This window comes from Artibeus jamaicensis, unplaced genomic scaffold (genome assembly GCF_021234435.1).
Source record: "Artibeus jamaicensis isolate MK-2021 breed Jamaican fruit bat unplaced genomic scaffold, CSHL_Jam_final contig_867, whole genome shotgun sequence".
NCBI classification, from domain to species: domain Eukaryota; kingdom Metazoa; phylum Chordata; class Mammalia; order Chiroptera; family Phyllostomidae; genus Artibeus; species Artibeus jamaicensis.
Genome location: NW_026521995.1, coordinates 6,259,343 through 6,282,578, shown reverse-complemented (window position 1 = coordinate 6,282,578; position 23,236 = coordinate 6,259,343). Strand labels below are relative to the sequence as shown.

General features: G+C 39.3%; 1 protein-coding gene across 1 annotated transcript in view; it reads right to left on the bottom strand.

Annotated features, from left to right (window-relative positions):
- GPR158 (G protein-coupled receptor 158) overlaps positions 1–18,090 on the bottom strand; it is a 360,713-nt gene extending 342,623 nt beyond the window's left edge. Inside the window, exon 1 of the mRNA XM_037125812.2 lies at positions 17,189–18,090. Within this exon, the coding sequence (XP_036981707.2) occupies positions 17,189–18,090 (902 nt within the window). The remainder of the gene's footprint in view (positions 1–17,188) is intronic.
- Between the last annotated feature and the right edge of the window lie 5,146 nt (positions 18,091–23,236).

Sequence of the window (23,236 nt, the reverse complement as noted above, 5' to 3'; positions counted from 1 at the left end):
AACAAATGTTGGAGAGGGTGTGGGGAAAAGGGGTCCTTAGTTCACTGTTGGTGGGATTGCAGACTGTACAACCATTATGGAAAACAGTTTGGAATTTTCTCAGAAAAATAAAAATCGACCTGCCTTTTGACCCAGCAATTCCACTGCTAGGATTATATCCTAAGAATCATAAAACATCAATTTCAAAGAACCTATGCACCACAATGTTCATAGCAGCACAATTTACAATAGCCAAGAGTTGGAAGCAACCTAGGTGCCCATCAGTAAATGAATGGATCAAAAAATTGTGGTACATATACACAATGGAATTCTATGCAGCAGAGAGAAAGAAGGAGCTACTACCCTTTGCAACAACATGGATGGAACTGGAAAGCATTATGCTGAGTGAAATAGGCCAGGTGGTGAAAGAAAAATACCATTTGATCTCACCTTTAACAAGAAGCTAAACAACAAAACAAACAAGCAAGCAGAATAAAAACAAAGACACTGAAATAGAGAACAAGGGAACAGTGACCAGAGGGGAGAGGGGAGGGAATTTAAGCGGAAAAAGGGGGAGGGATTTGGAGGAACAAATAGGAAGGACACAGGGACGGGGACTAAGGGGGGTGGAAATGGGAGGGAGGTGGGGAGCACGGGGCGGGGGAGGCTGGGATGGGAGAAATAGACAAAAAAATGTACTTAAAAATAAATTAAAAAAAGAAAAAATAAAGTAATCTAGTGAATTATGGGCTGTTCCATATCCTTCGGATATTTTCACTCCACTTTAGCTAAAGCATGACTTACTTCTGTCATTATTTCCTACCACAAGTAACAATATGTACACATTATGTGTGCTTTTCCCATCTGACATTCATAGTTTAACATGGAAGTTTACTTCAGCTGATTTGTATACTTTTAGTTATAAATGGTTTAATATTAAAAAAAATACAAAATGATGGAAGACTCCCAAACTCTTTTTACAAAGCCATCATCATCCTAATCCCCAAACCAGATAAAGACACAACAAAGAAAGAAAACTTCAGGCTAATATTTCGGATGAACATAGACGCTAAAATCCTCAACAAAATATTGGCAAACCGCACACAACAATACATTAAAAAGATCCTAGAACATAAGCAAGTAAGATTCATCCCAGGAATGCAAGAATGGTTCAATATTCGCAAATCAGCAAATGTAATACATCACATAAACAAAAGCAAAGACAAAAGTCACATGATCATATCAAAAGATGCAGAAAAAACATCTGATAAGGTACAGTACCCGTTTATGATAAAAGCACTCAGCAAAGTGGAAATACAGGGAGAATTCCTCAATATAATAAAAGCCATATATGACAGTCCTACAGCCAACATCATATTCAATGGGCAAAAACTAAAATCTTCTCCACTAAGATCAGGAACAAGACAAGGTTGTCCACTTTCACCACTTCTATTCAATATAGTACTGGAAGTTTTAGCCACAGCGATCAGACAAGAAAAGGAAATAAAAGGCATCCAAATCAGAAAGGAGGAAACAAAACTGTCACTGTTTGCAGATAACATGATAGTGCACATGGAAAATCTTTAGGCTCTACCCAAACGGCTCGACCTAATAAATGAATTTGGCAAAATAGTGAGATACAAAGTCAATATCCAGAAATCAAAGGCATTTTTGTATACTAACGATGAAACAGCAGAAGCAGAAATCAAGAACAAAATCCCATTTACTATATCAAAAAGAAAAATAAAATACCTAGGAATAAGCCTAACCAAGGAGGTAAAAGACCTGTATGCAGAAAACTACACAACACTGAAGAAAGAAATTAAGGAAGACATAAACAAATGAAAACATGTACTGTGTACATGAATTGGAAGAATTAACATCATCAAAATGTCCATACTATCCAAAGCAATTTATAAATTCAATGCAATACCTACTAAAGTACCAATGACATATTTCACAGACATAGAAAAAACACTTCAAAAACTTATATGGAACCATAAACGACCCCAAATAGCAGCTGCAATTTTGAGAAAGAAAAATAAAGTAGGAGGGGTTACAATACCTGATACCAAACTGCACTACAAGGCCACTGTAATCAAAACAGCCTGCACTGGTATAAAAACAGACACATCGACCAATGAAACAGAATAGAGAGCCCAGAAATAAAACCAAGTCTCTACAGTCAATTAATATTTGACAAAGAGGGCAGCAACATAAAATGAACTAAAGATAGCCTCTTCAATAAATGGTGTTGGGAGAACTGGAGAGCTACGTGTAAAAAGTTGAAACTCGAGCACCAACTTACACCATACACCAAAATAAATTCAAGGTGGATAAAAGATTTAAATATAAGCCATGACACCATTAAAGTCCTAGAGGAGAACATTGGCAGGAAAATCTCAAATATTTCACACACCAACATTTTTACTGATATGACCCCTAGAGCAAGAGACATAAAGGAAAGAATAAACAAATAGGATCTCATCAAAATAAAAAACTTCTGCACAGCTAAAGAAAACAGTATTAAAATAAAAACAGAACCAATTGTATGGAAAAAACATATTTGCCAATGATACCTCAGACAAGGGTTTAATCTCCAAAATATACAAAGAACTTACATGACTCTACTCTAAGACAAGCAACCCAATTAAAAAGTAGGCGAAGGACTTGAACAGACATTTCTCCAAGGAGGATATACAGAGGATCCAGAGACACATGGAAAGATGCTCAATATTGCTAGCTATCAGAGAGATGCAAATTATACCCATAATGAGATACCACTTTACACCGGTCAGAATGGCCATCATAAACAAATCAACAAACAATAAGTGTTGGAGAAGTAGTGAAGAAGAGGTGACCCTAGTTCACTGTTGGTGGGATTGCAGACTGGTATAATCACTATGGAAAACAGTATGAAATTTTCTAAGAAAACTAAAAATGGATCTTCCTTTTGACCCAGCAATTCCACTGCTAGGATTATATCCTAAGAACCCTAAAACACCAATCCAAAAGAACCTATGCACCCCAATGTTCATAGCAGCACAATTTACAATAGCCAAGAGTTGGAAGCAACCTAGGTGCCCGTCAGTAAATGAATGGATCAAAAAACTATGGTACATTTACACAATGGAATTCTATGCAGCAGAAAGAAAGAAGGAGCTCCTACCCTTTGCAACAGCATGGATGCAACTAGAAAACATTATGCGGAGTGAAATAAGCCAGGCAGTGAAAGACAAATACCATGTGATCTCACCTTTAACAAGAAGCTAAACAACAAAACAAAGAAGCAAGCAAAATATAACCAAAGAAACTGAAATAGAGAACAGGCTGACAGTGACCACAGGAGAGTGGAGAAGAAATTTCAGGGGAAAAGGAGAAGGGTTTACAGGAACAAGTATAAAGAACATATGGACAAAAACTACAGGGGGTGAAAATGGAAGGGAGGTGGGGATCACTAGGGGAGGTGGGCTGGGATGAGAGTAAAAGACAGAAAACTGTACTTGCACAATAATTAAATAAATAAAATTTAAAAAATAAATAAATCATTAATTTTACCATAAAAAATTTGAATTCAACCATTCAAAATAAATACCCATAAGTCCATAGTCTATAAATAAATAAATAAGAAAGGACAACTCTGTGTCAAAAAAAATCAATTTTTGACACAGAATAAAAGAATAAAAGAGAGTTTTAACATCAGAAAATATAAAAATGAAAAAACTATATGATTATTTTAATCAATATAAAAAGGCATTGTATATAGTTCAAATGCCTAATTTTTTTAATGGCAAACTAGAAATAGAAAGAAACTTTCTTAACCTGGTAAACCTTTGTCTTTATCAACATGTACATAAAAAAGAAAATTTTTCATTAAAATGGTTCCTTTAAGTCAAGAAAGCTTACTATCAGTCATGCTGTTTAACATAGTACTGAAATTTAGAATTAATTCTATGTATAAAAAAGAGATGTAAAGATGAAGAGATTAAGCTGTCATTATTTGTAGATGATTTATCTAGCAATAAAATCAACAAATATGAGAACAACTTAGAAAGTTCAGCAAGGTTGATGGATACCAGATCAACATACAAAAACCAATAGCATTTCTCTACACCAACAATCTCCAACAAAAATTATAACTAAAAAGATGCCATTTTAAATAGCAACAAAAACCATAAATTCTCTAGTAGTTAATTAAGAATATATGAAACCTTTATGGAAAACATTTGAAACTCTAATGGACATCATAAATGATCTGAATAAATGAGGAGATATCCCATGCTCTAAAAGGGAATAATTTACTATATTTAAAATATCAGTTCTCATCAAATGAAGCTACAGATTTAATGCTGAACTAAACAAAATTCTATACCAGCTTTTAAGAAACTTGACAGCTTATTTTAAGTAGAATAATAAAAATCAGCTGTGACAAAGAAGGGACAAGAGGTAGGACCTGCCCACACAAACACTAAGACATACTACCCAACCATGGCAATAAACCATAAGAATATTGATAGGAAAACAAACGAGGCAAGGGCTAGAATAAATAGAAGGCTCAGAGACATACATGTGCATATAATGTACTTATAGGTATGATAAAGGATGATAGTTTGGGGAACATGGCTCATTAAATGGATAAAAATAATAACCTGGATCTCTCTCCAATACCATATACAATTTGATGTTAAAGACCTAACTGTGATAGGTAATACTTTATAGTAATTTTTAACACAAGAGAGTATTGTTGTGACAAAGTATTAAAAGGTTCAAATGAAATCCAAAAGTATAAGTAAACAGTAAGGCAAAATTTTGACTAAATAACTAAAATTCCCTTTTCAAGGGAAGAGTGTATGGACAAAGTCAACTGAAAGATGACACATTAGGTGTCTAAAATTGAGAAGGAAATACTATATAGGACAGGGGTCCCCAACCTCTGGGCTGCAGATAAGGTACCAGTCCAGGCCTGTTAGGAACTGGGACACAGAGCAGGAGGTGAACTTGAATGTAATGCATTTGAATCATCCTCAAACCATCCTTCCAACACTGGTCTGTGAAAAAATTGTCTTCCATGAAACTGGTCCCTGGTGTCAAAAAGGTTGGGGACTGCTGATCCAGAACACACCAGGTTCTCTTGCAATACAACAGAACTATAGGAATCATAATAGGGAATGGACAAAGGATATAAACAAGGAGTTTACAGTAAAGTAAATACAACAGACTTGCAAGCACATGAAGAGGTGCTTAAGCTCACTAGTGAATAGAAAAATGCAAATTAAAACAATAGTGAGATAGCACTGTATATTATTAGTTCCCCTTATCCACAGTTTCATTCTATGTGGTTTCAGTTTCCCACAGTCAATCATAGTCTGGAAATATTAAATGGAAATTCCAGAAATAATTCATAAGTTTTAAATTGTATATCATTCTGAGTGTTATTGCAATGGCAGGTAATTGCAATGTTATTGCAGTGTTATTGCAATGGCAGGGAATTAAAGACAGTCTGGGGGCCCATCCCTGGGCCTGGACAATTTCTACACCTATGCAGAAGTAGAATACTTTGAGCAATAGAGAAGTGGCCTCATTGTAATATGTAGTAACATGAAAAGATTTTTAAAACAGAGTTGTGTGAATAAAAGTGAGCAAAATAATGAAATGTGTAACAACTGTATGACTAAAATAGCACACAAATAACTTATAAACGTGGGTGGGATCAAGGAAAAGAAAAGAGACTTTTTTAAAAGGGGAAGAAGGATTTCCTGTCTGTTGCCATCTAACTGTAAAACAGTCTAGATTCATATTTCAGTGACGTAAATCATCTTTGAGTAACTACCTCTCTTAGGGCTGCTCATCTTCTGAAAACACTGTTTACAAAAACACTGAGCATCTGTATCATTTAGCTCAAGATCATAACTATAAGCGCAAGAGAACCAAGAACACAGTCTGATCCCCTCTAGAACAGATAGAAGAATTTGACAACACTCTGTCGTAAAGCAAGAAAATGTTCCCCTCCCCCTCACTACTTTGCTGCAGACGTGTAGAGAAGCTTGCCAAAACTTTACATAGTGACAAATGTCTTCCATCTGTCTGGCTTCTTGTTCTTGAAAGGAGTTTCAGAAATCAGGTCACACCTTCTTTGGGAAGATCTGTACACTTTGTGTGGGAAAAAAATAACTCAAATATGATTTTTTTAGAAAAGAGATTTAATAAATATAAAATGAAGTAAAATCAATCAAAAGGGATATCTATTCCTATCCACAGACTAAATCTTTGTATGCTGGAGCTCTTGAAGGTGATACTTTTTCAAAGTTAAGTGCAACACATCTCTTAAAATTACTAGGGTTCAGAGTTTGGTAATAGATTATTGTTTTCCTGAAAAATATATTTTGAGTCTCCTCCTTTTGCAGAAGTAGCTGATTTCATGTCTCATTTTTGGTTTATTTCATTAGAATAATTCTGAGCCACACTTTATTTAAAATTTAAATAACAAGAGAACATTTATCAAACATATCCCTGGTTTCCCTTATATCACCTCTTTGAATATGACCATTTCTGAATGGGGTAAGGCAATCTCTTGTAAGGGAACCCAATACAAAGAGATCACCTACATGGATTCATTCAAATAACAATCCTATGAAAGAGGAAGTGTTTTTATCATTTTATAGAGGAAGAAAATAAGGTTAAGAGAAGTTATATAATATGCCCAATGCCAAAATTTTTAATTGCTCAGGACAAAAAAATAAATAAGTATAGTCTGTCTGACAAAATAAATGTCTAATGTGAACACTGTAATCTGTTTTAAAATATATATAATGATCCCAGACTTTGAGTTTCCTGGTGATTTAAATAAACATGCCATTTATATTAGTGTTTGGTTATAATATCTAAGTGAAAATACACTTCTTGTTAATCTTAAATTATTAAATTTCTTTTTTTCTGTTGGCTTATTCATAGAGTACCTCTTCATTTCTGATTGCCCAGCTGATAATCTGCAGGTTTTTAAAAATTTGAAATGACTTTTTTCTAGACCCTAATATTTTAAACAATAAAAACAAGTCAGCTGTTCATAGTAATTTTTCAGAGAAAGATATATAACTTGTGCCAAAGGACACTTGTGATCCAAAAATAGTAACAATAAGACCATAAATTAAATTAAAATGTTCATAATTGGAATTTAAAATAAGGAGCTTTGGTTAGATACCCAAAATGAGAATTAAATATACTGTTCATTAGTATACTTTGAACCCTATGTTTTAAGTTATTATTTATTAGGTAGCTCATTATGTGTCAAACATTATACTAAATGCCCTTAAAAATTCCTCATTGAAATTGTATGTGACTGATTCTCTCCTTAATTTATATTGCAACTTTATATGGTCCTTCTCATTCTCCCTAAATAACAGTTAAGAAATTTGGGATACAAAGAGGTAAAATGGTTTGCCTAAGTGCACACACTGAATAAGTAAAAGAGCTGAATATCATAGGTGTAAAGGTATGAAGACTGGTCAAAAGACCTGGGTTCAAGTTCTTATTCAAACTGATGAGTTAAGCGTATGTCTCTACCTCATTGCTCCACACTCAACTGTAATGGCTGTAAGTAATGAATAGTAATTGACCAAAGATTTGGCACAATTCTCTGAGATCATGCTGATAATAAGTCAGGGTGGTAGCAGCTAAGTACAGGTCACATTCTGGAGAAGGTAGGGACAGAGATGGAAACTACTCTTTCAGTAGAGTTTCCAGAAAGATTTTAAACTCAAAGTAACTTCATTTCAAAGTGGATGTACAAACCGAGGACTTCCTTCTAAGCAGTTATACAAGTTGGCACATCCTCTCCTGGTGTGCAGTGATGACATTTATTCCTGAGCTAAAAATCAACAACTATTCTGCACAGAGATTGAAAGAAATACCTGAGAGGAAATAAAACTTTAGAACAGTTACTAGTTCTCACAGAGGAAAGGTCTAGGATTGGCCAGAGATTGCCAACTTCCTTTCCACTCATCCAAAAGGGAATGAAGCCTGACAGTCAAGGTAGACAGTCAAGGTCTAGACATCTGGCATAAGAATGCATACTATTTAGCTATATAAATTAACCTAGTCCTTTGATGAGTAGGGATCACACCTGAGGTGAACTGATAGCATGAAAGAGAAGGACCTGTATGAACAAGCAAAATAACTGAACCTGGAACAAGAAACAATAATTAAAGGATCAAATGATAATTTAATCGGTATTTTAATTAATATTCTCAAAAAGATTTAAGAAAATGAACATACAATTCTGAAAAGTAAACAATTAGAACAAAAGAAAGAGTTTATGGATATTAAAAGAGATTGATAAATGAAAACAAAATTAATTTTTAAAAAGAAGGAAAAATGAGAAAATCTCCTGGAAAACAAAGTAAAAAGAAAGAGAACTGGAAAATGCAAGAAAAATTAAGAAATACAGAGATCAGTCCAAGAAAACTGGACACCTGTTCTAGGAGTCCCAGAAAAAGAAAACAAGAGAAAATCATTTTAAGCAGTCATATAAGGAAATTCTGAGTGGAGAAGTCTAAAAGGACCAACTCAGTGGTAAGGTTGATCAATAAAAAGAATTACATCTAAGCACATCACCATGAATATCCAGAACCCCAAGGAAAAAGAAAATATCTTAAAAGTTTCCATGAAGAGAAAAGATTATCTAAAAAAATAGCAAATCAGATTAATATCAAAATTTTTACCAGCAACAATAAATGCTAAAAAACAACATCTTTAAAATTCTGATTAACACACACACTGTATAAGTATTGTATACTGTTTGTACAATTAAGTAAGGCAGAACAAAGAAAATGTCAAGAAAGTCATAAGGAAGGGAAAATACAGTTTGTATTGAAAAAAATCACATATAAGTACACCCATGCAGTTCAAACCTGTGTTTTTCAAGCATCAACTGTAGATATATCCAGTAATTGCTTAGAAGCACTATAATATCCTTTGGGGAAAATGTCAGTCTTGGTACCTATACTAAGTTTGGCATTGCAGGAAGGGTGAGGGGTGGGGAGGATAATCCTTTTCTAAACTGAAAAAGTATTTCATAGAACAGCCTATCCACCTAAATATTTTTATAGGTCAGTTTTTACCTGTAGGAAGAAAAACTTGGATGAGTAAATGCCCAGCCAAAGTAGAAATTACACATAGAAAAATTTTTTACTAGAAGCTGAGCAGCAAATGAGGCTAAAGACCAGCAAAACCGGCCCCAATACATGTGCCATTGCTGTGCTGAGTAAAAGCTCAATAATGTTGTTGGCTACAAACTCTCCCTAGCACTAGTGAGCTGCCTATTTAACATAGTGGCCATGAAGCTGCTGAAGTTATCAAAATCCGGATGTACTGTGTTAATAATCTTGGTTAAATACCCCAGTGAATACCAATTCAGAACTGCAAAGGGGAAACAACAAGGCCCTAATGGTTCTGTACCAACCAGGTGAAAATAACATCAATAACATACTTCTTGGCATCCTAGCATGTTACACTATAATCATAAAACACAGTGCATGTTGGAAAAGAGTGGCCTCAAAACCTGAATGGTGAACAACAAACTACTGCCTTTCTAAAGTTAAAAATAAAATTTAACTTATCCAGCAGTTGAAACTATAAAATCAGTCTAGTGAGGGCACCAGTTCCTCTCCAGAGGGTAGGCATATACTCTTGTTATTTATTTAGCAGTTTTAGAGATTCCATTTCTTCTTCCAAAAGCTTATTCTAGAAAATGGCAAGTAATGCTGTAGCACTGCTGCACCACAATAAATAACCTGTTTTTGAAATTTTAAGGCCAACTACAGAGCAAAATTGAAATAGGTTGTTATTATTAAGAGGAAGTAAGTGCCTTAGAATGCCTAAATATTGATTATCTTGAGGGAAATAATAGGTATACTGAGGCCATTGCTTTAGAAACCTGTGAAACAGCTTCCTGTTGACTTTGAAGTGGATTCAGAGGATCTTTTAAAACCTGGAAACTCAGATCATGCTTATTCTTACATTGAAATGGAGAAATGGAGTTGAGTTCTCTTTTCAGTGTGTGTGTGTGTGTGTGTGTGTGTGTGTGTGTTCAACTCAGTGTACATTGAGAATGCTTTCCATAATTGTTCTATGAATAAATCACCAAAGTAAAGTTAAACACTTGACATGTATAACATGACCTGCATTTAAATGAACATAGATTAACAGATCTTGGCATTATAATAAAAAACAGTAAAACTTCAAAATTAAAATGACACATTTCCTGATTTCTGTTTCTGACATTTCATTGTTGGTGTACAAAAATGCCTTTGCTTTCTGAATTTTGACTTTGTATTGCACTGTTTTGCCAAATTCACTTACGAGGTCAAGTAGTTTTTTGGTGGCGTCTTTGGATTTTCTATGAATACTATTATGTCATCTGCAAACAATGATAGTTTTGCTTCCTCCTTTTCAATTTGGATGTCTTTTGTTTCTTTTTCTTGTCTGATTGCTGTGTCTAGGACTTCCAATACTATGTTGAATAGGAGTGGTGAAAGCAGACATCTTGTCTTGTTCCTGATCTTAGTGGGAAAACTTAAGTTTTTGCCCACTGAGTATAATGTTGGCTGTAGGTCTCTTGTATATAGCCTTTAGTATGTTGAGGGATGCTCTCTCTATTCCCACTTGGCTGGATGTTTTTATCATAAATGGATGCTGTACCTTATCAAATGCTTTTTATGCATCTATTGATATGGTCATGTGATTTTTGTCTTTTGTTTTGTTTACGTGATATATTACATTTATTGATTTGCAAATGTTGTACCATCCATGCATCTCTGGGATGAATCCCATTTGATCATGGTGTATGATCTTTTTAATGTATTGCTGAATGCAGTTTGCCAATATTTTGTTGAGGATTTTAGCATCTGTATTCATCAGAGACATGCAAATTAAAACCACAGTGAGATACCACTTCACACCAGTGAGAATGGCCATCATAAAGAAATCAACAAACAGTAAGTGTTAGAGAGGTTGTGGAGAAAAGGGAACCCTAGTGCACTGTTGGTGGAAATGCAGACTGATGCTGCCACTGTGGAAAACAGTATGGAATTTCCTCAGAAAACTAAAAATGGAACTGCCTTTTGACCTGGCAATTCCACTGCTAGGATTATATCCTAAGAATGCTGAAACACCAATTCAAAAAAACCTATGCATCCCAATGTTCATAGCAGCACAATTTACAATAGCCAAGTGCTGGAAGCAATGTAAGTGCCCATCAGTAAATGAATGGATAAAAAAGAAAACATGGTACATTCACACAATGGAATTCTATGCAGCAAAAAGAAAGAAGGAGCTCCTACCCTTTGCAACGGCATGGCTGGAACTGGAGAGAATTATGCTAAGTGAAATAAGCCAGGCCATGAGAGACAAATACCATATGATCTCACCTTTAAGTGGAACCTAATCAACAAAACAAACAAGCACCAAAATATAACCAGAGACATTGAAATTAAGAACATTCTGACAGTAACCAGAGGGAAGGTAGGAGGGCATAATGGGGGGAAAGGTTGAAGTGTTTTCAGGAACAACTATAAGGACACATGGACAAAACCAAGGGGGTGGAAGCAGGGGAGGGAGGTGGGGATGGCTGGGGTAGCAGGGGAGAGATGGGAGGTAAATGGAGACAACTTTTCTTGAACAACAATAAAATAATTTTTAAAAAACAAAAATAAAATGACACATTTGATTGTGTACATAATCATATACTTTTAAGATTGTAAGGAGCCCAGCAGGTCACCTAGTCCCACCCCCTCAATTCACAGATGAGGAAACTGAGGATTAAAAGGGCAACTGCTGTCCATGTTAACACCATAAATAAAGAATGTGGTCCAGGCTAATGCCAACATTTATCTCTATGGCCAATATTTCCACCAGGACCCACAGTCATTACAAGCCTTCACAATAATTAGGAATGAAACGAAATCATTTTTTAAATAATAAATTACTATAAATGCAGCTAAACTAAAGAATACAGCTGAAGGCACTATTTGGGAAGACAGAAGCTACAATACAGAATATTTACCGAACTTCTTATGTAATGAGAATTCTTCATTTAGTTTTTAGGGAATACCAATGGAAAAACAGTTCACTATTTAGTTTAGAGATGAAATAATTGAGACTCAAAAGCCTTAACAGCAGAAGACATCTAAAAACCCACTGATCTACAACTCAGGTAAAATCTCTGTGTTGTTCCTACAGGTGACTTCTTCACTACTACCAAGACTTGCAAGAGAGATTTAGGATATGTTTGTCCTAAAGTAAGATGGTCATTTCTTCTACACCATGCAAATTGCCCTGTTTTATTAAAAGCAGAGATCTGTATTGGAATCAGTGTTGAAGGCGAATAGTTGTGTGCATGTGAAGGAAAGAAAGTGAAGTGACCCCCTCAGGAGGCAGCATATCAGTGACACTGATGTTCATTATGTTAGTTTCTAAAAAGGTGTTTCAACAGCATTGTGGCCTTTCCTCTATTGCCCTAGAGCCTTTTTTTTTTTTTTACCAAACAGCAGGTCTGGCATTCATTTGGTTTCCTCCTCCTCTGTGTGTTACTCTCCTAGCAATATCATTGCCACAACTTAACTGTGCTAGTGTGTATCAGCCATGTTTCCAGATCTTATTTGTTGACTATTTGGATAGGCCACTTAAGAATTCACAGAACAAGGAGTTATAGAAGTGTGAATATCATCAAGTTCATTCCCACATTTTAATTATGCAGAAACATTTCCAGACAGGTAACACAGCCAATAAGAGACAAAACTGGGACTTGAAGCATAATGCCAGCTTAAGCTAATGTTTTTCTCTCCATACGACATACTTTAGTTTACAGTTGGCCTAGAAAAAATAAGTGTATATCACTTATTTGGGTCAAATACATTAATTGTTTCAAGCTGTTACTATATTATATTTTTGAATAACAAGATGAAAACAAAATTACTAGGACATAGTGGCATAGGATAGTAGAAAGATAAGGAAAGCTTCTCTGGTAAACTAAATCTGATTTAGAGTCCCTAATTTATTAGCTGTGTTATTTTCATCAGGTTGCTCAACTTTTCCAAAGTTGTAAGTACATGATAGTACTAAGAATTAAATGTAATGCTACATATAAAACATCTAACATATTGTAGGTGCTCAATATATAATGGTTTCCATTATTTCCAACCTGCCACTAAAGAACTGTGCCACTCTGGCAAATTTCTTTAGCCATTTGGTTCTCAGTTTCTTCCTCTCTAAAAGGAGGAGATGGAAAAAATGATGAATTCCAAAGTCCCTTTCAGTTCATCAAGAAATAAATAATTCCCAAAAGTTCCTTCATGTTAGTTTAAATTCAACAAACACCTAAGTACCTTACATCCATGCTAGGCACTGAGGAGTTCCAACTACCACCAGGAAAAGTATCTATGATTTGAGCACAGTGGGACCAACTGCATATAATACTTCAAGTTCTATAAAATTAAAATTACTATGCAAAACCAAAGTACTTAACTTCAAGGAAAATTCTACAAGGACATCACAAACCTAATATAATAAATAAAAATAATTTAAGATACACTTTAAATTATTACTCTGCTTTTTTGCTAGGGTTGCAGATGAGAATCAATATGTATACCATAGGACTGTAACAAAAGACTAAAGAGACACTTAGAACAACTAATAGCACTTTTTACAAAGAAAGAAATGAACAATTAACTTCCCTGAGAGTTTTATGATACACTGTAAAATTTAAGATACTTGTGTCATTCTGAAATAAAGGGGAATATAATTTCTAAGAAGTGTTTTACAGGCCCTGGCTGGCGTAGCTCAGTGGATTGAGTGCGGGCCTGCGAACCAGAGTATCGCGGTTCGATTCCCAGTCAGGGCACATGCCTGGGTTGCAGGCCGGTTCCCAGCAGGGCACTCATGAGAGGCAACCACACATTGATGTTTCTCTCCCACTCTTTCTCCTTCCCTTCCCCTCTCTCTAAAAATAAATAAATAAAATATTTTTAAAAAAAAGAAGTGTTTTACAGTGATAAACATTAATGTATGAAGGTAGTTGACCACGTTCTCAGATTACTTTTTAATTTTGTGTTTTAGATTTACATTCTCTAAAAATAAAGTATAATGTAATTTAAATGATTGAGTCTTGTAAATAAAATGTAGGTAAATGGTAACTGATTTTAAATGAAACTTTTAACTGTAAAGTTTTTTCTCTTTTTTCATAAGGAATTTATAATCAATGGATTTTTTTTATTATGCATTAGGCTTTTTACAAATAACACTCTGCAGGTTTTAAATATATTTAAAGTCATGGTTAGAGCTCCTAATTATGGTTTCCCAAAAACTGATCTGAGGTTTACCTTGTTCCCATATCTGCACGATATTATTTACCCATATTTTAGAATATTAGATTACACATCTTTGATGATAAAATGTTATCAACAAAGAACTTTTGCCTTTTGTGAGTATGAAAAGACAAAAAAAGACCCACTTAAATATTACCTCGAATGTGTGAAAATAATATAAATTCAACAGCTGTGTTCTATGGGTTAATTTTTGTCCTAAAAGAAGATAAAGAATACACTCTGTCCCCCAGCATACTTTGTGTGCATAGGTCCAGAGAGCCACAGAAATATGATGTAGGCATACACATATCAATCACAGTGTGAACCAGAGGCAGAAGGTTTGGGCCCTTTTTCTTGGACATGTCATTTCACCTTCCTAATTCTGTCTCTTTATCTATGAAACAACAGGAGGAACCACCTGATGATCACTTTTTTTTCAGTTGCTATAATTAACATCTGTGTGTACCTTCAGTAGAGCATCAAGACACTCAGGACACAGGGCAAAAGCGCTCACATGAGATCACATGAGAGCACTATTCTGTTCTTCATCTATGCTACCAGCATGAGGCAGCTTCTGTAGAGAGCCAGACACTAAATGGCCTGGCATCATGCCTTGGCTGAAAACACCAGCCATAACTATGAAAACACTTAAAGAGAAAACTGTTTTCTGAATGCAGTCCAAAAAATAGATAGGGGGCTGTGAGCCCTCACAACCTCAGACCCTTTTATCTTGCCTGGCAGATGTACTTTCATTTAGGTAACTTATGCTTCCTGAGCCTTAAGAGAAATAATTCTGAAAATGAATGGTTCTCATCTTCAGTCCCATGTCTGATGCTTGAAAATACACAGATTTTTATGTGGCAACTACATTACATGCAACAATCCTAGGACACCTTTTTAAGACAGTTTAGCATAGTGGCTAAAAGTATGAAATGGACTCAAATCCTGGCTCTACTAAACTGCTATGTAATCTTGGAAAAGAAATGTAATCTCCCTGTGCTTCAGAGCTTTTTGTCTGTAAAATAAGGAAACTAGTAAAACCTAACTCATAGGAATGTTGTAAGTATTAATTAAGATGTAACACATGCAAACAGTTAGCACAGGGCCTAACATAAAGTAAATGTTGGAAGGAAGGAAGGAAGGAGTATATTTGATCCTGGGATCAGGGACCCCCTTTCTGAGTTTATCTAAAGGTCACAAACAATTTGCTGGCAGTGAATGACATCTGCTGAGCTTTCCCCTTCTGAGAAGACAATATGACAAAGACTCAAAGCTGGGATCAGCTGTTACTAATAGGATCCTGCAGAATTCGGGAAGAAATAAAATTATCCTGAAAGTGTGAAAAAGTCACTCTAGTTTAAGACAAGATCTTTAAAAAGGATAGAACATACACACAAACACACTTATAGTCATACAGAACCAGAGAAAGAGTTGTTTTTTTTTTTAAATTTACACCTTCTCAAGTGTTGCCAGCATTAAAATCTACAGAATTTTATAACTGGATGGCTCCCTAGAGATCATCTAGTTGAACTCCCTGACTTGATAGACAAGTAGCTGAGGCCAAGAAAGTTTAAGAAGCTCACTTGAGGGCATTCTGCAGTAAACTGCAGAGCCAAGACAAACTTCTGGACTCCCCCATTTGCCCACCCAGTACTCAGCTTGGTATCTTTCAGCATCCTGCCCTTGTTGCTCCAAACAAAGTGCACACACATGCACACACACATACACAGGTTTCTCACTTTTGCTCAGGTTCTCAAGAAGTACAGAAGCAACCTCCAACCCCTACCCACACCAGACCTTTCCAGAGCCTCAAATGTGGGAGTTCAGGAGGATCCTGATCAATCTCTAGCCCTCTTTGGAGTTTCTGTTATCTATCTCTGTTCTTCCTCACATCAACTCTTAAGGTCTACTTCTAGAAGTTTCTCACCTCAAAGATCAGGCACTTCCCAGGGAAGAAGTTACGACCTGTTCATTTACAAATTCTCATCTTTCCACAAATGCTATACATAAGTTTCCTCCAAGCTCCTTGAGTCAGTTCAATCAGAACAAATCCCTCCCTCGCTCCTCCCGTGAAATAACTCAACCAGGTATCTATAAAATGCATAAGAATGTGGAGGGCTGGGGAGTCCTTGGGTATGCCTGACAGGACCACCTGAGAAAGAGGGGACCCAGGAACGGGATACGGATTAGGAGGAGGAGGGAAATGAGTAGAAAGAACTGACCAAGTTGCAAAGTCTGGATCCTGGAGACAGCTGTGCTGTTGCGACTCACTCACTGCTAAGAGGGAACTGAACCGCCCAGGGGTTTTCACTGTTTTAATTACAACAGACAGGTGCCTCAAATCACACAGGTAGGAAGCAGGGAAAAGCTACCCCGAAGTGGCAGAAACGAGAAGCTCTCTGTCTTCCTCTGGTTCCTCGTCCTCTCTCATCTGGTGCTGGCCGCTCTCTGCCTGGGGCGGGGGAGGGAGGGCGGAGCGGCACAACCCGAGCTCTCCAGGTTCGAAGCATCACCCCTGCCTGGAAACTGCCCACCACTCGCTGTTCTCCTAAAGACGGGGGAGAAGCGTAGGGCACCAGAGATTCTTCTCAGATCCACCAAGTGCTCTTCCCACTCCCCAGTCCCAGCCCCTGCAGGGAAACTGATCTGGGAGAATCCTTCGCTGAGGGTCTGAGTCTGAAAAACTGGGGCGCTTCTTGTCCGGAAGCACAGAGCCCGCGTGGGGTGTCCCTCAGCCTCGGTCCCTGCTGGGAGGGTGGTTCGTGTCACATCCAAGTCTCCCTTCCCCACTCGCGCACCCGCCCCCGAAACCGGAAGGAAGGCTTTCCTTTCGCCTTTTTTCCGCTCCCTACCTGAATTCTGGGGCCAAGTTAGGCTGCAACCCGTAGAAAGCGGCGGAGAGAGTGACCAGCCACCCCGGCTTGTAACTCCCGTTCTCGCACTCCAGGTAAGGCGGAGACCACTTGACGTGGCCCTTGTCCCCGCCAAGCCCGTCCCTGCGCCGCCAGCTGTGGCCCAGGCCCCGGGGCCCCTGATTGGAGCCGCGGCGCTGTACGTGGGTCCGCCACTTGCGCCGGAGGCCATGGAACCACTCGGTCTCCAGTGTGGCGTTGGCCAGGTGGTGTGCCGAGGACGACAGGTCCTGAAGCAGGATGCGGCTCTCCTCGCGCGTGGCCTGGAGGAAGACCTGCGGGGCGGACGCGGACAGCGACTCGGTGCTGAAGGTGAGGGCCGCCCGCGAGATGCTGGGCTCGCCCTCCAGCAGACTCCGCACCAGCGCCTGGTACCACTCCAGGTCGTCTTGCAAGTTCTGCTCTCGCGACTTATTGCTCTGCAGCATCATGTTGAGGAAGTTGGTCGCGTGTGTCAGCGTGTCCAGTGCCCCGTGCAGAGAGGGATGGGAGCTGGCCAGGGCCGTCGACTTCCCCGGCAGGCCCGCCAACTCGTAGCGGCCGGAGCAGTTGGCCCGCTTCAGCTGGTGGGAGTCCCCGGTGTAGAGGTAAGAGGCCACGTCCACCGGCACCTCCTCGGCGAGTTTCTGCGCCAAGATGGTGCCGTCGGTGGAGCGGCTCCAGGGAGCCCAGGGGTCCGAGACAGGAGCTCCGGCCGGCTGCTGGGCGTGCTGCTTCCCCCGCAGGGTCCTCTCTCGGGGGGAGCCCGGACGTCCCGCAGGGTCGCGGCCGGCGCCCACCGCTCCCAGTCCCAGATGAGTGAGCAGGAGGCAGAAGAGTAAGGGGCGAGCCATGGCTCCCATCTGCCTCTCAGGGGAGAGGAGGTGACGGAGGAGTCACTTCTTAAATTCTGGTCGTCAATTTACCAACAGAAAGACTTTTACCAGGAGTCTTCCCCCTTCTCCGGTCGGCACCCGGTCGAAAAGGACTTCAGAATAAGAATGCCTCCAAATCTCACTGTGGCTAAGCTCCCGTCACAGGAAATCGAATCACCTGTGGCAACGCCGGCTGCAGCCGCTCCGCGATGGGTTGGCTCACAATTACGCATCTCGCAGCCCCGAGCCGAACAGGTTACCTCCCCTCTGCCTGCTGGCGGCTATAGTTAGCCTGCTTACGTCTTTCTGCTCGGCAGCTTCCACCGCCGCTCTCACTGAGGTGTGTTCCAGAGCTGCTGGGGCTGCTGCGGCCGCGGCGGCCGCAAACGCTGCTCCATCACCTCACCCGCGGCCGGTCGTTCCCGCCTCCCAGCCCTGGCCCCGCCTCCTCGTTCGCCCCGCCTCCCAGCCCTGGCCCCGCCTCCTCGTTCGCCCCGCCCGGAGGCGCGGAGCGCGCGCACCCGGACGGCGCGAGAGCGCTGAAGCCGGTCCCACAGAGCGAAGATTTCTGTTAAGGCGATTGTCTCTCTGGGGTCCCGCGGGCCAGGCAACTGGTTAATTGGAGCTTTGGGTTTGGCCACAGACCACACTCCTTCCGCTCCCTGCTCTCGGGAGGAAAGCCTGTTTAAAGCGGCAGCTTGGCCGCAACCAAACCCCTGTAGGGCGGCATCCAGTCCATCTTGTTCCCTGTTTGGTCGGCTCCGGTGTCAATTAGCCGGCTGCCGTTAGCGGGGAATGGGGGCGCTGTCCAGTGCTGAACCCGAGGCGGCACAGAGGAGGCGCAGGAGGAGGCGGTGGCGCGAGAGGCAGCAGCGCCGAGTGCTTTCACCCACTCGTGTTCCCCGATGACTCTGAAACCTGAGGGGGTTGGACGAGGTGGGCGAGAGTGAGGGGCGAAGCAGAGCTTTTGTGGCTCAGAAGGAAGGAAACTTGTACGTACTGAGGAGGAGGGTGTTGGCGTCTTGAATGCTTAGTTCAACCAGCCTTTTTGCCTGAAAAAGAGGGAGAAAGGAGTTTTCATTTCTGACAAATCAGAGGGGAGGGACGTAGGATGGAGACGTGTCCTCCCGAGCATCTGCTCATTTTTGGCAAATCATCAAATCCTCCTCCTTGTCGGTTGAAGAAACGATTAAAATCTACTTGCAGAGGTCTTAGCTATGAGGGAGTAATGGAGACATCTACTGGCTGAGCTTTAAAAAAAAAAGTCATATTCAGAGAACCTGTGCTTGAAACGGGAGCAGGATGAAATGGAACCCGTGAAAGTAGGCAAGTGAAGATGTGGAAGGGAGAGAGCCTGTGCAAGGGGCAGGATTAAGACTGTGAGGGAATGAGAATGGGTGAGCATGCATTGAGTGAGAAGGGAAGTCATCCCTAGAGGCTGGGAAGTCATTCCTATAGGCTGAGATATCCCAGCAGAAGAAAGAAGAGGTCAATAAGCACGTCAAGTTCCCTCCCAAGTAATTAGCAAATCCCTTCACAACATCTAATTGTTTTTATTTGAAGCTTTAGGAATGTCTTCTGACATTCTGAAAATACTAATTAGTACTGGATATGCAATGTTTTTGCACCTCCACTTTCCATATGCACCTCTATTTTCAAAATCCCCAAGAAAGAAAAACAGAAAATTCCAAATTCGTTTCAAGTTCCAACTAATAAAAATGTCACCTGTAGTATTCTAAAACAACACTGGTTAGATTTACTTTATCATTTTATTTTATTCATCACTGAGAAAATGCCTAAGCACTGAAATGTAAGTTCCAAAGAGCAAAAGTTTGTCTGCATTGGTCACTGTAGTATCTTGAGCATCTGGAACGCAAAAAATATGCCTGGCACATAGTACTGGCTTTTGGAATAAGACATAGCAACCAGTTTTCCAAGCTGCAGTGCATGGTCTCCAAGTGAGTTTTTATACCTATGCAAAGAATGGTTATTAATTTTGTATTTACTTACAAGTATATTTCATGTTCATATCTACTTTCTGTTTAAATTCTGCTTTGGAGTATATGCTTCTTTGCTGAATAAAGGTCATCGCAGTTTAATGCTCTAGCATAGCAAAAACAGAAGCAAATTTCTGTTTGTTTAATGCATCAGAGTGTATGATATGATATAAACTCCATCTATTTTATCATCTAAAAATTAAAATGTAATTTTGTCGTTAGCTGATTTTTTAGAAAATGTACATAACATTAACAATTCTTTAGCTTTCTAGTATTACACTTTGAAAGTTTTATTAGCTGGTCCTTTTGTAAGTAATTCAATGAATTACAGAAAAATTGAAAGACCTGGGTTCTGGTCTTGGCATTGTTTTTATCAAAAGGTATGACCACTGGCAAGACATTTAAAGTTTCTGTGTCTTGGGGCACAAATTGTATCTGGGCCTCATGATTCGGCAGTAAGGGAGTGCAGAAACAGCATCTGAGACACTCTGCAGGAGTGTCTGTCCTTCCTCTAGTGCACATCTAATAAGAAAAGAGCAGGCTATGAGAAGTTCCTGCAAGTTAGCATTCTTTTCAGTGGATTGCCTTCAGTCAACATTGCCAAACCAATGGGGTGAACTAATTGGGTCTAGAACAGCACTGCCCAATAGAAATACAATGAGAGCCACAAATGTAATCCATATGTATAATCTAAAATGTTGCCATAGCACATTTAAAAAGAAAAATTTTTAATTAATTTTCATAATATATGTTATTAAGTTCAATATATCCAAAATATTATGTCAGTAAGAAAGCAATATAATACTTATTAGTGAGATATTTTACATTTTTATATTAAATATTTAAATTCAAATCTGAATTTTACACTGATAACACTTTACAAATTTTAGTGCTCAATAACCATTTGGGGCTAGATATTACCATAGAGGGCAAGCCGTAGAAGATCATGCATTGTGGTCTAGAATGCTCCAGAAAGCTTACGTCTATTTAAGATAAGGCACCATGTTTCAAATGCTCTAGGAGGCCTATCCATTTAATACATCTGGAGTCAAGGTAACTAAGTAAGTAGACCACCTATGTCTATGTTATTGTGCATCAGTAAAGGAGATAATCTGAAAGAGATTTTTATAAGGGACCAAGCTTTATCACATATACACACACTTCTAAGCAGACTACAAAATTCAACACCAGCTCACAAAGACAGTGTCACTCATTCAACAAATGTTGATTGAGCATCAGGCATTGTGGTTAGTTAACACTGGGACAAAATAGACACACCTATACAGTAAACACACGAATCTTACAATCGAGTGGGATAATAAAAAGCTATCATATCATTTTAAAAACTGCATATTGTGATAAGTACCATGAAGAAATAAATGCTGTAAAGTGATAAAGAGTTCATGGTATTGGGGAAAGAAGCTTTTTATGTAAAGAAATAAAGGACAGAAAGATTTCTGTGATGAGGTACCAACTGAGCTGAGCCATAAAGAATGAGGAGCAGATTTCTGCCAAGATGGAGGCATAGGTGGAGACGCCTTGCTTTCTCACACAACCAAGTTTAGAGACAACTAAATATTAGCAATAGAAAACACAGCCAGAACACAGAAAATTGAACTTTTCAGAAGTCTGATAACAACAAATTCTTCAGCCTGACCGGTAAGAGGGGCGAAACCAGCAGCTGGTGGAGCGGGGTAGCACAGGAAAACTCGGTCAGACGGACTCAGGTGCGCGGAACCCAGGCACAGGGTTGGACCTAGTGAGCAACCCAGGGAGCTACCGCGGGGAAACACTGAGGGAGCAGGGCTGCGGGTTGACTGTGGTTGCACATTCGTGCACAGATAGACAAGTGAGGGAGTGGGTGACTGGACGAGAGCCAGCAGGCCCCAGCATGAACAGCAGCAGAGGGCGCCACCATTTCCCCGCTCTGACCCCGCCTCCACATACAGCCTCACAACCCAGCGACCTAGGAGTCCAAGGCTCCGCTGGCGAACAGACCAAAAATGGCTCAAGAAGATCTCAAAGCCCCAGAGCCCATAAATCTAAGTGATAAAGAAATAGCAAAACTCTCAGATGCACAGTTTAAAACACTGGTGATCAGGATCTTCACAGAACTGGTTGATTATAGCCACAAATTAGACAAACATATGAAGGCGAAACTAATTGAAATGAATGGAATTGCACAGGAAACCAATAGCAATGAAAAGGAAACTGGGACTCAAATCAATCGAGTGGACCAGAAGAAAGCAAATAATGGCCAAACAGAAAAGAGTAAAGAAGCAAGAATTCAAAAAAATGAGGAGAGTCTTAGGAACCTCCAGGACATCTTTAAATGCTCCAACATCCGAATTATAGGGGTATCAGAAAGGGGAAAGGAACAGCCACCAGTGGAAAACTTATTTGAACAAATAATAAAGGAGAATTTCCCCAAGCTGGCAAAGGAAATAGACTTCCAGGAAATCCAGGAAGTGCAGAGAGTCCCAAAGAAGTTGGACCCAAGAAGAATCACACCAAGGCACATCATAATTACATTAGCCAAGATGAAAATGAAGGAGAGAATCCTAGAAGCAGCAAGACATAAGGGGAAAGTCACCTACAAACGAGTTCCCATCAGACTGTCAGTGGATTTCTCAAAAGAGACCTTACAGGCAAGAAGGGGCTGGAAAGAGGTATTCCAAGTCATGAAATCCAAAGACCTACAACCAAGATTGCTCTATCCAGCAAAACTTTCATTTAGAATGGAAAGGAAGATAAAGTGCTTCTCAGATAAGGTCAAATTCAAGGAGTTCATCACCACCAAGCCCTTATTATATAAAATGTTAAAGGGACTTACCTAAGAAAAAGAAGTTAAAAAAACATGAACAGTGAAAGGACAGCAAACTCACAGTTATTAACAACCACACCTAAAACAAAAGCAAACTAAAAGGACAGCTAGATCAGGAGTGGAAACATAGAAATGAAGATCTCAAGGATGGTTAGCAACAGGGGAGTGGGAGAAGGAGAAGGGGGGAGAAGGTACAGAAAATAAGTAGCATAGACAGTAGATAGAAAATAGATGGGGGGGCAAGAATAGTATGGGAAATATAGAATCTAAAGAACTTGAGACACATGGTCATAAACTAAAGGGGGGGTAATGG